This window comes from Stegastes partitus, unplaced genomic scaffold, assembly GCF_000690725.1.
Source record: "Stegastes partitus isolate 25-593 unplaced genomic scaffold, Stegastes_partitus-1.0.2 Scaffold1589, whole genome shotgun sequence".
NCBI classification, from domain to species: Eukaryota; Metazoa; Chordata; class Actinopteri; family Pomacentridae; genus Stegastes; species Stegastes partitus.
Genome location: NW_007579320.1, coordinates 146494 through 164296, shown reverse-complemented (window position 1 = coordinate 164296; position 17803 = coordinate 146494). Strand labels below are relative to the sequence as shown.

Below are 17803 nucleotides of genomic sequence, written 5' to 3'. Positions count from 1 at the left end.
ATGTGTGTGTGTATATTTAATTTAATTTGATTTAATTTAATTTTTTGGGGGTGGGGTGGGGGGGTGTAATTATACTTATGTACTGTATGTTATGTCATATCTGTCTTTAGATTTTTATTTTCATTTAAACACTAATTATCTCAGAAAGTATTTAATATGTCAGTTTAAAACTTAAATATATTCAGAAATATCCCTATATTATGCAATACAACAATTCAGGCAAATCAGAGATGGTCAAGCAGAAGTTGTCCTAAAATGTAAAAGATTTGAGATGGAATGATCCTCAAGGTAGAAGATTATTTATATTTCTGATTTTTTTTCCCCTCCTCATTTACTGTTTTAGTACATTCTGTAAAATAATATTAATAGAAACAACCCATTAGCTGGACAGCATGAGCAGCCTCCAGCGCTGGACTGAGTCACTTTGCAAATAATCTTACGTCGGTAGCATGATGTGACGTCATCACGTGATCTGGTCAACAACTCAGCTGTTGGAGGGGGGCCTTCAGGAACCGCCGGAGATTCTGCAACTGCCAGGCTTTTTAGGCGCACAAACGATGCAAAAATAATAATAATAATAAAAACACTTAGATGCATCGAGTAGTTTGCTTCCCTCTCAGATGAAGGGCTGCACATTTCGCCTCCACGCAGCGTGAAACATGCACGACCGAGTCATCATTTTAGCGAATCACATTTGGATTTGAGGTGTTTTGTGGGGGACAATCTTGTCTGTGCGGCATAAAACTTGTAGGGATTGTGTTTGTGTCTTTTTAAATCACTAAGATAACCTATAAATCACGGGACTGGTCGTGTTGAACCGTGTGGTGATGATTGGTGGTGTAAAATCGGAGCTTCGAATGAGCATTTGAACGCAGCACGGGACAAGTCAGGGGGAAAGGGAAAAAAAAATAGGAAGAAATCCACGTCGCCTGTGTTGCATCGTAATAGTACATCCGTGCAGCGTTTCTCAATGTGTCCGTTTGTTTGAAGCCAATCTCTTCATTGTGGGGATCGTAGTGGCGGGCTGAGGCGAGCACAACACACCCCGCATCGGTCCCGCTTGCTGCTGAAAGGGAGAAAATGGAGCTGGAAGACGGAGTTGTGTACCAGGACGACCCGGGGACATCAGCGATGATGTCGGAGCGGGTGTCGGGCCTGGCCAACTCCATCTACCGCGAGTTCGAGCGGCTCATCGGCAAATACGACGAGGACGTGGTGAAGGAGCTGATGCCGCTGGTGGTGGCCGTGCTGGAGAACCTGGACTCGGTGTTCGCCGAGAACCAGGAGCACGAAGTGGAGCTGGAGCTGCTGAAGGAGGACAACGAGCAGCTCATCACCCAGTACGAGCGGGAGAAGGCGCTGAGGAAGCACGCCGAGGAGGTGAGTCGGGACATCAGGCGGGCAGAGAGCATCCCTCCGGAGGATGCTCATGAAGGCAAGGGGTTGTGGCTCAGGTGGCTCCCAGCATCACCTCCACACGTGGCCTGGCAGCATCCGCGCAGCTCGCAGGGATGTAAACAAGGCATGGCTCTCTTTGTGTGTTCTGATGCATGGAAGTCCTGCATCACTGCATCGACATGTCCTCATAAAGCAGCCGGAGTGTGTCCTATTGCATCAGATGGTGAAGTCTGAGTCCTGTGAGTGAGGAACCAGCAGGTGAAGTGACTCAGCGTTTTGTACCATGAACATGCATTAAAAAGGGGGAAATGACAGCAGATAGCAGAGAAAGTGAGTCACAGATTCATCCAAGCTGCTGATCGATAAGCTGCATATAGGGACAGCCTGCGGGTCCATCAATGTGCCAAAGCAGCATCATATCTAAAACTGTGCACAAAATAACCCCTTCCTTCAGAATTCCACCTAATTAAAGTCAACAGATTGTACTCAGGGCATTGTACGCATGAACACTCCTTTCTGCACAAGATTTATTCCAGTTTATTCAAATAAAAATGGACATTTTAGGGGAAATGATTAGTCACAAACTAAGGTTTAAAGTCAGGATCTGTCACGTAAAAGGAGTTTACCACGAGTGCTTTATATACATTTAGCAAGAGGCAAAAAACCAGATTGTTTAAAGCTGCAAAACTCTGCCCCATGTCTGGTAAATGTCCTCCAAAATCCTCACATTCATGTGAGAATACTGTATTTTTGTTGCATTATTATTATTTTTACATTCATGAGCCTGAGCTGAGATAATTAATATCAACATGCTTGTTATTTACAGTACAGTGGGGGACAGAGGACAGCGCAAATAGTTGTGGAATTATCAGGAATAAAAAAGAGAATAAACAAAAAAAATGCAAAAGGTTTCGTTCAGATTGTCCAAATAAAACTAACAGCAAAATAGAAATAACAATATTGCACATATGAACGGTGTTGCACACATTACTGACAGAGAAGCATCAATGCTGCACAGATTTTGTCTGTATTTCTTCCTGCTGCACAAAGTTTAGAGAAAAGTAGGGAACTGAATTGTAAATTTTAATTTCAAATACGTTTCGAGATTTAAAAAATAAACCAAAAAAATTCCCGCCAAACTGCTTTTTTTTTGTTGTTGTTTTTGCACATTGAAACTTGAGGCTGCGTTTGACCGACAATATCTGTGGAACTATTACAGATTTTAAAAAAAACAGAAATTGTGATTGATTCAGAATCTGCAATATTGGAGAAGTCGATCAAATAGTGTTTGATGAGCAAAAGTCTCTTCTTTGAGCTCGCGTTAACAAAAACTAAAAAAAATTATAAAGCAGAAGTCAACTAGTGATTTTTTATTTTAGCTGCATGTCACAAAAATACAAAACACAACACAGAATACTTTTTAATATGAAATAAATGATCACAAAAATGAAAATATAGAAGCTAGTTTTGCAAGTTGTACCACAAAAACAAACAAAAACACAAAACTATTGGTGGATTTCTGCAGAATTCTGGAGTTTCAAAGTAGTTTTCCAAATTTAACCAAGAAAATCCTTCCAGAACCCACTTTGTAGACTAAAGCCTTGGGCCAATCCATGGTTCTCAAAATATAACCAAGACAATGTATGTATTTTTTTAAGTATTGGGATGTTTTTTTTAAACATTTCTTTATACTTAATGAATTCATAAACTTATTGGAGGAGAAGTAAACTCCAGCTGTGACTTGAAGCTTGCTGCCTTTTTCCTCACTCCATCAGTCGACGGTTTGTGTTCTAGATGTCGTGTTGTTGTCTAGGTGTGTGTGTGTGTGTGTGTGGTGTGTGTGCGATTCTGCCCCGAGCTTCTGCATGACATGATGTGACTCGGACCTTCTGCCCCAGCTTGCCTCTTTGGCTCAGGGTGAAGCAGAGCCCTGCGCGGTGGCGTCGGACGCTGAAGCAGAGCGACGGCCGACGCCACCACCGCCGCTGCACCCCGCGTTGTAATAGCAACACATGAAGCCAAATGTGTGTTCGTGGGATTGTCCCAGTGAGCTTCCACGTCATGTGATCCTTTTGTCAGAAGATCCTCCAGCTTCCTCAGCAGGGTGTCGCGTTTCTTAAACCGTTCGCATGTCTTGACTTTTACTCGCTGGATTGGTCGTTCATCGCCTCTTAACTGATTACAGATTTCAGAGAGACAGAAGTGTTTTGTAAGACCACGGAGGCAGCAGGTCACCGGGGGGCTACGTGTAGATCATCCTCCCTGATGTAGTTTGAAGAAGCAGACGGAAAATGAAACAGATTTTTATCACAAATTCTTGATTAAATCTACACTCGTGCTCAAATGTATTCATCCCCTTCTATTAAAGAAAAGGCAAAATCCAGAATCCTTCCAGGAGTACATGGCGGCATGAAGGCAGAGAAGGCTGGGGATGTGTGTTAGACTCCAGGGGGATTACTTGGAAGGGGAAGTGTATCTTTGGTGACACCAGTCCTGGAACTTTTCTGACACCTCGTACCCTGTGTTGCTCGTTTCACATTATTGCAAAGGCTGCAGCAAATATTCTTATTTGAGATTTTAGTTCTTTTTTATTGGACATGTCTGTGAACTCACATGAAGCCCATCAACACCTCGCCACAAAAGACCCTAACGAACCCCTTTGTGGCAGGAGGAGCACCAACGACTCACATAACGAGGGGGAGGAGCAACAAACCCCCAAATGAAACCGAAACTCAGGTGTTAATGTCTCCTTCAGGATATCTGGAACTCCCAACTAGTCAGTCAGAACTGATGAAGCCTCTTGGATGAAAAGTCTTCAAGGAACTCAAGCAAGTCCAGCTGCTACGATTAGTCTACCAGAATAACTCATCACTGGGCATTTAATTCATTTTTAGATCATTTATACTTTGAGAACTCTGCAGTGGTCGCTTCAGATCTTGGGATCTTTTGTCCAGAATCTAAAGTCTGAGCAAAAGAAATGATTTTGCTGCCGTTGTGGTGAACGGGAGCCTTCTTGTGTGTTTCTGCATCAGAGTACGATAAGACTTGCGTGTCCAGAGGAAGCAGGGGAAAGAAGCCACATTATGGCCTCGGCCTGCCGGCTGGACAGGAAGTGGTTGGACACACACACACACACACACACACACACGTAAACCATGTCCTGCTCGGAGATCCTGCTAGAAGGAAACTGGAATTTCCGATCTTGATTCATGCACATGTTAACATCTGTCATCAGGACACATGTTGTGTATGTGCACACAGTGTGAGCATTAAACGGATGATTGAACTCGCTGTGAGTTATTCTCCTGTGTTTGCGTTAAAGGTTTCATTACTGTTGGTTCAGATGCAGCATCTCCGCAACTATGCCGAAGCATTAGTTCATTTTCAATCAATCAATCAATCAATCAATCAATCAATCAATCAATCAATCAATCAATCAATCAGACTTTATTTCATACAAACAGGAAGTGCTTTACAGAAAATCAAAATACGATAACACAATACAAACACAGTCGAGTTATCAGTGAAGGGATTCTGAGACACTAGAACTGAAGAGCTGAGGAAACACCAGACAAGATCAAACAAGTGAGATAAATAAATAAACAAAATAAGATACTTATTATTAAAAGATATAGAAATCAAGTTAAAGAAACAGAATAAGAAACAATAAAAACAAAGTAATAAACAATCAAAAGACTAGAAATATGTGAACAGGTGAATAAATAGAGAACTCAATACATAAAATGAGTTTAAAATAAATAAAACCTGGTAAATCTATAAAATCAGTCGAAAGCCTGATTAAAAGTCAGGTTGAAAATATCAACACGTCCCGCTGCCTTCAGGTCTTCTGGTAGGTGGTCCAGAGGTTTTGAGGTTTAATTAAAAGCCACGACCAGAAGACCCGAGGGTTCAAAAGAGAAAAGAACTTCATAAACTAATAAAAGGATCTTAAAACCAGTTCTAACAGAGACAGGTAACCGGGACGGAGACTAATCGGTGTAATGTGAGCTCTCCTCCTGGTCTGAGCTCAGGATGTGTGGTCTTCTTCAGATAGGAGTCTGAACCCGCTGTCTTCTTCTTCTTCTTCTTGGTCCGATTGTGACTTCAAACTTTTTTTTCTTTGTGTGTGAGCAGAAGTTCATCGAGTTCGAAGACACCCACGAGCAGGAGAAGAAGGACCTGCAGAACCACGTGGACCGAATGGAGTCGCACTCTCGGCAGCTGGAGCTCAAGATCAAGAACTACGCGGACCAAAGTGAGCCCACACCTACACTCGTTTTTATTAGTGAAGGTTTAAACCTTTATAGGAAAACATGACATATATATGTATCCCCTCCTGTAGTGTCACATTCAATAAAGAAAAATACATGACATGACAGTGATAAAGCTAAAAACCGATAATTAAACAAAAAGCAAATTAAACAGCCGCTGACGAGCAAGAAACAACAGGACAAAATAAATGGATAAGAATTAAAGATCAGTAGCTCATTCATATGTACAGCCTTCACATTTCAGTCGGTGAGATGTGACTCGTTGGCCAGGACTCGTTATGTTTACCTCTGACTATATACGTCGACGTCTCAGCTCCTTCTCCCACAGTCCAGGTGATGGTGCTTCCTCCAGCATGGTGCCGTCATTCCTCTCGCACGGTGGAGACCAAAGTCAAACATTCTCGTTTGCTTCGTTGTTGTTATACAGTCCTATTCCTTCAGTGGAATATTATTTTTAATCGTGTTGAATCTCAGCTCCAAGCCCAGAGACACTCTTACGCTGACGGATGTGAACATTTTGCCCCTCGTGTTGTCATTTAGCTCCAGTTTTTTTTTCTACTCTCGTCACATCTTCTTCCTCTTACGCCGACACACACTTACGCAAAAAGACACACTCTTTCTCCGCCTTTGCAGCGGCGACAGTAATGGGATTATAGGATTTCTGTTATTCCCATCCTCCTAATGCGGCACTGCATTACCGCCCATCTTACTGGTGGATTAAGCAGCGGAGGCATCGGCTCGATGGGGGAAAAAGTGAATCCGCACAATGGTGCTCGGTGGCAGCAGCAGAGCAACACAGCTGGTTAACGGGGGAAGAAGAACTGTCTGACTCCCAGCCGAAGCATTAAGAAGGAAGACACGAAGCAGATCAGTGCTTGTTTGGTGTCTCCAATCTCAGCTGTAATTATTGTTTTGCTGCACTCCACGTGACCAGTCGGAGGGTTCAACCGACTCGCCCTCTGACTGGTCAATCATTCATTACTGTGTGCTGATTGCCTGTGAGGAGCCAGAGTCCACGCAGGTACAGAGTATAGCTTAGACATGTTGGTTTTATACTCAGTCATTTATCAGCTTCAGGTCTGCGTTCTCACTCCAAAGTTCCCATTCGTTCATCCAGGCTGAGATCCAGACTTGAGCACATCTAGCTGCTGTTTCAGATCACTGCCACAACTCTGATTATGAAGACGTACACACAGACACACAGCCCGTAGGCATCCCAGCACATTTATAACACTGCATTAAATGGACGCTAACACGGCTGTTTGCGTGGCGTCTTGTTTATCCCGTCTGGATGGATGTAACAGTGTTAAACAGATTAGGTGAGTAAATTATATCTTCAATCAGTGTCGCGGCCTCAGCGTTCAGCTCCCGGCCACGCTCGTTTGTCAAACTTGTGGGAAGGATCGCTGCCGTCTCTGGCTTGTTTCCACAAATCTGGCTCGGTGCGCACACACACAGGCGAGACATCATCGTGCAACAGGCTTTAGCCGCTGTCATTGATAGCATCCGAGCTTCATATATCCGTCTGTTGCGGCGGCTCACGGTGTGGCTTAGGCTAAACCTGATGCACTAATAGGGGATTAGGTGTTTTTGTCACTTGGTAAGTCGGCCCAGCGCTGAAACCCGTCGAGCGAGATGAACCCCCTCCGACGGAGCCTCTCTGGTGGAGGAACGTTGTGCTTTTACAGGCTACAATCAATAATCACAAGATTTGAAACAAAGCTGCGTCAAATGTTTCATGATTTATAGTCTTGCAAGGTGTTGAACTTTTCATTCCCAAGATGTGTTTTTTTTTTTTAAGGATCCAACTATACGAGGTTTTTATTCGGTTATTGGTGATCAAGAAAGGCCGATGTTATAATGTTTTAACAATTAATGATTGATAGCAGAGAACCTGTCGTTCAAAACGATGTTTATGCGACTGGGCTGCAAGGTGGGGCAGTGGTTAGCATTGTTGCCTCGCAGCAAGAAGGTCGCCGGTTCGCGTCCCGGTGAGGACGCCCGGGATCTTTCTGTGTGGAGTCTCCATGTTCTCCCCGTGCAGCGTGGGTTCTCTCTGGGTTCTCCGGCTTCCGGCCACAGTCCAAAAACATGTTGAGGTTAATTGGTGATTGTAAATTGTCCGTAGGTGTGAATGTGAGTGTGCTTGGTTGTCTGTCTCTAAGTGTAGCCCTGTGATAGACTGGTTACCTGTCCAGGTGAACCTGCCTTCACCCTGAGTCAGCTGGGATAGACTCCAGCCCCCCATGACCCTAGTGAGGATTAAGCGGTGTATGGATGATGGATGTTTATGCGACTGTGATTGATCAGTTTGTCTCCTGCAGTCTCTGTTTTCTCAATCTGTCACTGTTTTATCATTTTTTTTATCGTTAGCGTAGCCTTAGCCGCTGTGACAGGAGCCAACTTCCTGGTTTTTCTTGTTCAATTTTCTCTGTTTGAGAAACGTTTCTGAGACCATAGAGCGACCACAGACAGAGAGGAGGCATCACACCCGGAGTGGCCCTTTAATTCATCAGTGTATGAGCAGATCAGGACTCGCTGTTCATGGGTTTGTTTGTCGGTTGTACCGGTGTGAGGTAGGAACCTTTCTGTCTAGGTAGGGTTTCCAACCAGAAAGGGACAAACCAGTTCTTGACTTGCATTTTAGAGGCGAAGCCGATGCTTTAAGCCACTGAGGGAGTCCAAACAGGAAAACTTTATTGAGGAGCTATTATTCTTGTGTCTGATGAATTAAAGTCAGACTCCTCTTGCTTCTTTATCTGATATCCAAATCTTCTTAAAGTGCATATTTCCAAATCAACATCCATGCATACGGTAACTTTCAGTGTGTTGCTCAGCGGTCAAAAACTGGTTTGTCGCTTTCCTGTTTCCTGATCTGCTCCTACAATCAGTCAAGAAAAATAGCGGCAAATAACGGCTGTCATCCGTTTCAGTCGGCAGGTTAGAAGAACGAGAGCTGGAGCTGAAGAAGGAGTACAACTCCCTCCATCAGCGGCACACGGAGGTAACGCAGCGGGAAAACATGCACTTGTAACCGTTGTTTACATCCGTGACCGGCTTCCAACGAGTGTTTTGCTCTGACTCGCCGACAGATGATCCACAATTACATGGAGCACGTGGAGAGGATCAAGATGCAGCAGATCAGTGAGACCTCGGAGTCGAGCTCGGTGGGCAGAGTCAGGTGAGGTCGCGGCGGGTGAGCCGACGAGCGCCACGTGTCCGAAAAGACGCGATTCAAAGTGTTTGTCCCTCCAGGAGAGAGCGCCCTCTGTCTTTGGGGATCTTCCCGTCGTCCGGCGGGGCGTCGCTGCTCATCCCGGATCCCCAGACCAGAGCAGAGACTCCGGGAACAGAAGGCTGGAGGTTCGCCGACTCCTCACAGCCTCGGTCCAACACCAGCCTCAAGGTGGGTGCAGAAATGAACGTACAAACAACATCCTGACACAAAAAACCAACATTGCAGAATTTTTTCTTCCCCTTTTCTTGGATCCCAATTATTGTATTTTTCACTAAACATTCAAACTCAAATGATGGAAAGCAGCAATTCAGTGTTTCATCTATGCACAGTCACTGCTTTGTACACAAACTAGAAACATAAATACAGGAAATGTGGACGAAGACACGACCGCTGTAGCCGAGTGTTTCCAGCTGTTCTGCCAGAGATAGAAGATGGAGGAGTTTTGGCTTCGGATCCGTTTATAGATAGAGAGCCTTTGATAAGGCTCGGGCGTGCTGATGCGTATTTTAGCAGGCATCTGACAAGGCCACCTCTGTTTCCAGACTCTTCTTTAACCATTGATGAATATGCAGACTTCCTCTGGTGCAGCAGTCGGAGGAGATCATTAAAAGTGTCCCATGAATATGCAGCGATCGTCTTTTGGAAGCAAATAATTTAATGTGAATTTTGTGCTTTATCATCCGACGTGGTTCTAAATTTCTCGATGGCTTTGTCCTTTCAGCTACACATCATCATGTGGGCTGTGTGTTTTGTATCTGTGGCAGTTAGGACCCGGAGGACGTTATCTCATCCCGCTGCTGCGTTCTTAGTTGAATCTGGGACACGGGCTGTGAAGCGCGGTGCACGACGGGAGCGCCGCCGCCGCCGCTGTGTGGCTCGCAGCCAGTCGCTGAGGGAGAAAGAGGCTAGCCGGGATGCGATTGGATGTTACGTAATCGCAGCTACAGCATGGTTATTGTTGAGCCGTGGCCCTTTTGAACACGGCCGGCTTTGATATGCAAACGTACGTCGTGTTTATTTATGGGAGGAAAAGGCGGCGTCAGGTTGAAAATATGATTCATGTGAGCAAAACCACCCCATTGAAACTGGCTCAAGTGCTTTTTTTTTTTTAAATCATTGCATATTATTCCATTAATGCATCTAAATAGAGCAGGTGGATTTTTTTTAATTAGTATTTTATCGAGCGATGAAAGAGTAAAAACACTAAATGTTTGTTATTTTTACAGCTGAGTCGTGACTTCACTTCTCTGTTAACCCTCTGAACTCCTCAGCCAGCCGCCGGGTTTCAACGGCGTCTTGTCTTTTAAATGCAGAATCAGGTGGTAGAGCGGGTTGTCCTCTAATCACAAGGCCGGCGGTTCGATCCCCGGCCCCTCCACAGTCCTAGTGCCTTTGGGCGAGACACTGAACTTGACGTTGCTCCAGATGGATGCGTGGCAGCTCTGTCGCCGTTGGTGCATGAATGTGATCGACTCTGGCTTTGGATGGAAGCGTCTGTTTAATGAAATTGTAAATTGTAGAAATGACACCACTCGCCGCGGCAAGAAACATGAAGCATCTTCGGATTTTCAACCATCCGACTGTCCTTGAGCTGAACACGTTTGATGTTTTTCGCTTTCACTTGGAAAAAACAAGTAAAACTTTATTTACACAAAGCAGACGGAAGACACGGATGTAAGAATATCCGTAGTATGTCGAGCTCCCTTTTTTGACTCTTGTGGGAACGATTTTGTTCTTTTTTTAACTTTTTTCATGATTAGTGGCACTTTAACTTTGTTCTAGTCATGATTGCGCTGTTTTCATTAATCTGCTGGACTAAAAAATGTGAGTGAAGATGTGACAAAATGTCCAGAAACTGCTTTGGGTTTAGAGGGTTAAGTGAAAATATCAAACCTTGTCGAATTAGCATGAATCTTAGTACAAGTTAGAAGTTATCATGGTTTGACTATAGAAGCAGTTTTGTTAGAGCTGCAGCTAACGATTAGGAAACAGTGAAAAAGGCAGATTGCGGTCAGTAGATGCCTTTTGTTGTGTGTGTGTTCAGTTTACTGTCACATTAATCGATTCTCAGAATAGCTGCAGAACAATATTTTTAGAAACTGACTCAACTAATCAACATTAAAGTGTCTGATATCCAGGATATATGGTAAATGCACAGCTGTTAGCTAGGTGACTCTTCCATCCACTTCACAGACATGCACACTTTGGGGTGTTTGCATTTCTGTCGAACTGCTTCTGCACATGTGAGCTTCATTCTTACTCTTCCCCCCCAAGCAGTTGGACTTTGTCGACCCCCCAAAGGAAAGGGAGGGTAAGAGTGCGCAGGACTCTACTTGGGGGAATTCACTGGCAGACGACTGCAAGGTAGTTGGATGACGGCGTGAACGTCGGCGGCGGCGGCAGCAGCTCTCCTGCGCTGGCCGCGGTCGGCGCAGTTTGTGTTTGTGTGGGCTTCAGTAGTTTCCTCCATTATGCCGTTTCATCTTTTTCAAAAGCGTCGCCTCTCACTTTGTGCATTTGTTCGACCTCCTCAGTTCACAGGCCGCCTGCGCTTTCAAAGTGCCACATGCAACCGTGCAACGACCACATCTGGATCCTTCAAAACAGTCTAAGCGCTTAATTATTAATCAAGCCGAGGTCAACAACAGCTCGGTTGCATCTGGCCTCCACGTTTGTGTTTCATTTCCACCAGAATGCATGACTTTTAAACGTCACTCATTTGTGCAATAACACAACATCGTGCTACGTTTGAACCTCCTGCCGTAGCTGTGTTACGTTGGGCTTTTAATTTCCTCCCAAGCAAGTTTTCGGACCTTTGTGTTGTGTGTTAGAAGCAGAGCGGCAGATTCCCCTCGCTGTCGTCCTTCGTTGTGTTCAGTTGATGTTGTGTGAAGCAAACCGTGTGGTGCCGTGTGGACCTTGTGTTTGTGCGTTTCCCCGTGTTGTCTGTCTGTAGCGTGTGAAGGTTCTTTTCGTTTATGTGTCTGTTTTCTTGAGCTCCAATTTCACACACACACAAAAAAAGATTTGCTGTAGTTTAAGGTTTCTGATTATTTTATTTAGTTCAGTTTTTCTTGCAAAAAGCAGAAATCTTAGGGTTTTTTTTTTTAAACTTGCTGCACAAAAAATTTAAATAAAATGTGATAAAACTGGTGTTAGTTGGCTAAAAAGGAAAGAAAAGAAAAGAAAAGAAAAGAGGACCTTGTTGAGTATAAAAATGTCTTTTTGTTAACAATGAGTTCATGAAGATAATGGTTGAGTTTAAGTCTGAAACCTCAGTTCACAGTAAGCTGAAGTTTGATAAACCAGGATTAGGCTGCAGCAGTAAAGCCAAACTTCTGGAGCAAGTTTCACACGAGAGAGGAACTAAATCAGGTGAAGCAAACACAAGTGATCTCAGTTTGTTGAGTTTAAAGTAATGTGTTCAAAAGAGGTCCGTTGTAATGTTTAGTTGTCGTCCTGAAGTGTGAGGCCTGCACCAGGTTAAGCGCTGTGTGATGACACATGCTGTAAACTGCGCTATGCAAATAAAATTGAATTAAAATTGAATGTTAGTGAGATTTTTAGTATTAGAGGCAGGTTTTTATTCAGTGCTCCACACAACGCAAGAGAAATTGGACTGTGTGTGTCTGTCATCGTGCCTCCTGTTTCCTTTTAGATCTTGAGCTCTGTTGTTTTGTGGTCGTTTCCTTCGGCGCTGTGTGTTGTTCGTTTTGACACCAGTTCGTTCAAGGGGGTCGTTTGGACCCTTTGAATGGCTTTCTGTAAGCGCTGCTGTGAACGAGTTCCTCCTCACCGCAGGATGAGCTGTCGGACTTCACCGGCTCCAAGTCGGCCACGCCCATGTCCACCACGGCCTCGGACATGGAGAGGGACGACGGGAACAGTAAGAGCACCGAGGTGCAGGCTGCACCGGGGACCAGGTCCATATCAGTAGGTAGGGTCAAAAGTTCTGGTACTTACAGATTCACAATCATTCGATTTATGCAGTTCTATTTTCTGCAAGGTGTCACAAGAGAACCTTTTTCTGCTCCAGTCTAAAAATACCACCAGTAACATCTTTTAGTAATTGTTCTTTGCTTATTCTTCCTCTGTGGGGGTTCTTTCATGTCTTGCGCAGGTTTGCCTGAAAACGAGGACAGCTCAGACGTGCAAGACATCATCGAGTCCACGCCCGAGCTGGACATGGATCTCATCGGTTACAAACCCTGCAGGTAGCGCAGCCGGCGAGCTTTCAGGCCAAACTTTAGCCAAAAGTTTCAGCGGGTGGCAAAGCGTCACCCTGCTGTCGTTGCTCCTCTTTCAGCACTCCCACCAAAGGCATCGAGAACATGGCGTTCGACCGCAACACAGACTCCCTGTTCGAGGAGCTGTCGTCTGCGGGCACCGGGCTCATAGGGGACGTGGACGAGGGGGCGGATCTGCTGGGTGAGTACAAACCTCACCGCCATTGTTCCGGCAGCAGTCCAGTAGTCCTCAGAGTAGTCCAGTTGAGTATTCACAGCACAGAGCAGGTTACATAAAAGCTGTTTTGCATGTTGTTTGTGACATTTCTACTGTGCTCATGGAAAATACTGATTTGTAGTTTGCTATACGTGGCTACTGAAGCATCAGCGCTGATGATTGTTTTACTGCTGTTTGAATTCTCAGGTCAGAGGTGATCTGTGTCGGCTGGATTTAACTCCCAGCCTCCTGTGGATTTATTTAGTCTTAAATACATTCAGATGTTAAAGCAAATGTTTTTGATTTAAAAACAAACACAAATTGAGATGTGATACTTTTTAGAGTTAGATTTTGAGTCAGTATTGATGATTTCCTCACATAGAACTGCAGCTTATCCTTACAAAGGCTTATGCAGCATTATTAGTCTTAACAACCCACTGTCTGCTGTATATCCTACTGCCGTGTTCTTCGCCTCTTGCTTGTTGATTTTATTTCTAATTTTTATTACTTGTTTTACTACAACTGTGTAACTACAGCGGAGTGCGAGGGCCACATTTAGAAAACTATTTTTACACAGCCGAGGATAAAGTCGTGATTTTCAAAGTCGTGATACTGATGATCATGTGGTGCTGAAGTATCTCCTCGTCTGTGAACCGGATGCTGAAGTACGACGTCACCAAATGCTCCACGGTCCTCATTTGAACAACTTTCCTCTTTGAAAACAACTGGTTTAAATGTTTCGATTTTATTCTCGTAAAATTCGGACTATTTTCTTCTAAAATTGCAGCTTTTTTCTTGTAATATTACTTTTTTTTTCTCGTACAATTCTGATTTTATTCTCGTAACTGTTACGATTCTATTCCCATAAAATTCTGACTTTTATTCTTGTAAAATTCCGACTTTTTTTCTTGTGATATAAGTTTTTTTTTAATCATAGAATTCCGAATTTCTTCTTGCAAAATTCCGACTTTATTCTCATAAAATTCCGACTTTTTATTCTTGTAATATTCCGATTTTTTTCTCATAAAGTTACAATTTTATTCTCATAAATGCTACGACCGTATCCTTATAAAATAATGACTTTTTTCTTGTAATATTACAAGTTTTTTTTGTTTGTTTTTTTTAGCATAAAATTACAAATTTGTTCTCGTAAATGTTTCGACTTTATTCTCGTAAAATTCTGACTATTTTCTTCTAAAATTACGACTTTTTTCTTGTAATATTACTTTTTTTCTCTCGTACAATTATGATTTTGTTCTCGTAAATGTTACGACTCTATTCCCATAAAATTATGACTTTTTTTCTTGTGATATAAGTTTTTTTTAATCATAGAATTCCGAATTTCTTCTTGCAAAATTCCGACTTTATTCTCATAAAATTCCGACTTTTTATTCTTGTAATATTCTGATTTTTTTCTCATAAAGTTACAATTTTATTCTCATAAATGCTACGACCGTATCCTTATAAAATAATGACTTTTTTCTTGTAAAGTTTTTTTTTTTTAATCATAAAGTTACAAATTTGTTCTCGTAAGTGTTCCGACTTTGTTCTCGAGGTCTGTGGAAGCATTTTTCTTAACGTGGCCCTAGCGCTCCATCGTGCTGTAACCAACCAGAGGCTTTACTTATTTTCTTAACTCACTGGAGCTGTTTTACGTGAGCTTCCCGGTTCCGATGTGACGAGCAGCTGTGGTTCCGCTGATGTTAAATTCATTCCAGCACCTGCTGTTGGCCGCTTTGCTTTCGGTCCAGCTGTTGAACGCGCTGTTCGCCATCGACCCATGTTAACATCACCTCTCTCTCTCCCCCCGTGTGTCTCATTCTTCTGGCTTTTGTCCATAATCCCAGTGGAGTACTCTGGTGTGTATGACCTCAAACTTTCCTTACGCTAAACATTGTCCTGTGCTGTCCCTTTGACCTCCACTCCATCAGCCACCCTTCTGCCATGTCCACCCTCGTTCAGCTTCTTCTTCATTTGATAACGGTTGTCAGGTGCAGTTTGTAGCTTCTCAGCCTTTTTTTTTTTTTTTACAAGGTTTTGGTGCATGAAGGATGGATTTCAGTGCTTCCTTTGTTGGCCTAATTGTTCTTTTTACAGCTTAAGATATTTTAATTTTGTTCCCCCGGTGCTTTTCCTCCTGTCCTCCTCTCTACTGCTACAAATGTCAGATGTGTTTAGCCTCAGAGATTTGGCAGCATCTCTTCCTTTTTGCTTGTGGAGTCAGCAGCTTTAGCTCCGACTCCTTTCATCATTTTTGATCATTCCACTGTCTCAAACTATATCCGCATTTCTTTCTCTCTCTCTCTCTCTCTCTCTCTTCCTTACTCTTTCCGCCTGACTTGGATTGCATGGTTTTCTCAGACCTTAGTTTGATTGGTAAGACCTCACCCACTCTATCCATTCTTCTCCCGTCAGTCATGTGCTGTGGGGTTTTTGTGTGTCGTGTTTAGTCTGTTGTGCTGTGAAACCCGACAAATATCTCTCTAGGAGATATTTCACATCCTCGTGTTGGATTTGATGTTACCTCTTCTGTATGTAGTGCTAAAGTAGTTTGTTGTCAAATAGTTTTTCTTCTTTGTTTGTGTGTTTTATTGCAATAAAATTCTAACGCCGTCTCCATTTCCGTCCAGGTATGGGCCGGGAAGTAGAAAATCTAATTCAGGAGAACTCGCAGCTGCTTGAGACAAAGTAAGAACACAATTTAAACTTCGATGTTTGATCTCCAGCGCTTCACGATCATCTGAGGGGGTTAAAGTGGGTCAAACCACATTTAGTAGTTTTAGAGAGAAATTTGCTAAAAGCATCCTGGTTGTTGGAGGAGTCATTATCCAAAGATGTTTCAACGCTGTCCAGAGATAGCAGCAGCTGCTTTGTGATGACTTATTGAGGTTTTAATTTGCCAAAGCGGGCCGTACCACATTTTCTACTGATTCCAGGTTTGTCTTGTTAAACAGCACTGAAGAGTTTACATCATCAGGAACTAGAGATACTCCTGAGGACCATGGGGTAGAGACAGATGCTTGGTGGTGGTTAGGTTTTATTTTACCTTACCGTACCTACGAGTTGAGTTTTACGCTTGAGATCGCGCCGTCCGCCATCTTGAATCGCAAACACGTGGAACTACATGCGGTTCCTGTGGCTATTGGTCCAGTTTGAGATTAAATTTTCTTATATTTGGAGTCACGTGTGCAATACATCACATACAATCCTCTTAATCACAGATAATTTCCCGTTTTCCTTTTTCTTTGTCGCAACACATTTTATGCAATTACGTAAAAACAACAAGAAAATGGGGCGTTTTCATTAAAATACAATAAAAATACCTTAATATGCAGACAGAAGGGTGAATGAAACAAATCTTCTTTTTCCAATCTTTCCAAATAGCTTCAAATTTGCTCTGTTGCAGTCTCATAGAAAAACTTATTCTCTCCATTACAAATATTTAATAAATTATGTCGTACCAATGCTCTGTTGATGGGGCGTCTGGCTTAAGCCATTTCTTGATGAGACCTTTCCTGGTTTTAGAGCGTATAAGTTCGTCCCAGTTACATGTGATGTCCGACCCAAATAAAACCTCTAATTCTGAATAAGTCTTAAAAAAATGTTTACTTCTGGACAAAACAAGTGAGGAGTTCATTTGCAACAACAGATAACTCCGTCTTCACCAACCTTCAGAAAACCCACTTTTCCACCGTCTACCTGAGACAACATCAGTGAAGTTATCTCTGTTGTTGTCATTTCTACTGAGTCAAATCCACTCAACTCCAGTTTGAGTCATATGATCTCAAGCAAACAACAGCAACAAAAACAAAATCTGTTTTCTGAAAATCTACAAAAGTGGAGTTATCTGTTTATGCAAATGAACTCTTCAGGTGGTGATGATTGGCCTCCAGCAGCTGTACGAGCCTGAGCAGCTCTGAGCAGGTGTAATAAAGTACCTGATAAGACGCTTCTCAGCCAAATCATCTCCATGACGATGAACTTCATTGAAATTCACAGTATTTTGCCTTTAAATTTTAATGGCAAAACCATCACGGGCCAAACTTGTGACATGACCAGTGGGCTGTTGGTTGGACTCCTTTGCTTCACTTATCAACAAAACATGAACTGTTGGTTTTTTTGTGGGGCTCTTTGGCACTGAACCCCTCATTAGTGCTCGTCTTCTGCCCGTCTCTCCAGGAACGCCTTGAATGTGGTGAACAAAGACTTGATCCTGAAGGTGGACGAGTTGACCTGTGAGAAGGAGATGCTGCAGGGGGAGCTGGAGGCCGTGCTGCAGGCCAGAACCAAGCTGGAGGACAAGAACAGGGATCTGGAGGAGGAACTCAAGAAGTAAGGAGCGGTTTGACTCCCCTGATGTGTAAAACCTGCCACTGGTTTTCCATGACTGCTCCTCTCTTTGTGCAATCTAAATCTAATTCACGGCACAACAAGCTTCAGGCGTAAGTTTTGA

The 17803-nt window shown here is 43.3% G+C and overlaps 1 protein-coding gene across 1 annotated transcript in view; it reads left to right on the top strand.

Annotated features, from left to right (window-relative positions):
• Positions 1-949: 949 nt before the first annotated feature.
• spag9a (sperm associated antigen 9a) overlaps positions 950-17803 on the top strand; it is a 32992-nt gene continuing 16138 nt past the window's right edge. Inside the window, exons 1-11 of the mRNA XM_008300784.1 lie at positions 950-1380; positions 5533-5653; positions 8603-8673; positions 8762-8850; positions 8925-9075; positions 11185-11271; positions 12709-12844; positions 13028-13121; positions 13214-13335; positions 15981-16038; positions 17530-17682. Of these exons, the coding sequence (XP_008299006.1) occupies positions 1081-1380; positions 5533-5653; positions 8603-8673; positions 8762-8850; positions 8925-9075; positions 11185-11271; positions 12709-12844; positions 13028-13121; positions 13214-13335; positions 15981-16038; positions 17530-17682 (1382 nt within the window). The 5' untranslated portion in view covers positions 950-1080. The remainder of the gene's footprint in view (positions 1381-5532; positions 5654-8602; positions 8674-8761; positions 8851-8924; positions 9076-11184; positions 11272-12708; positions 12845-13027; positions 13122-13213; positions 13336-15980; positions 16039-17529; positions 17683-17803) is intronic.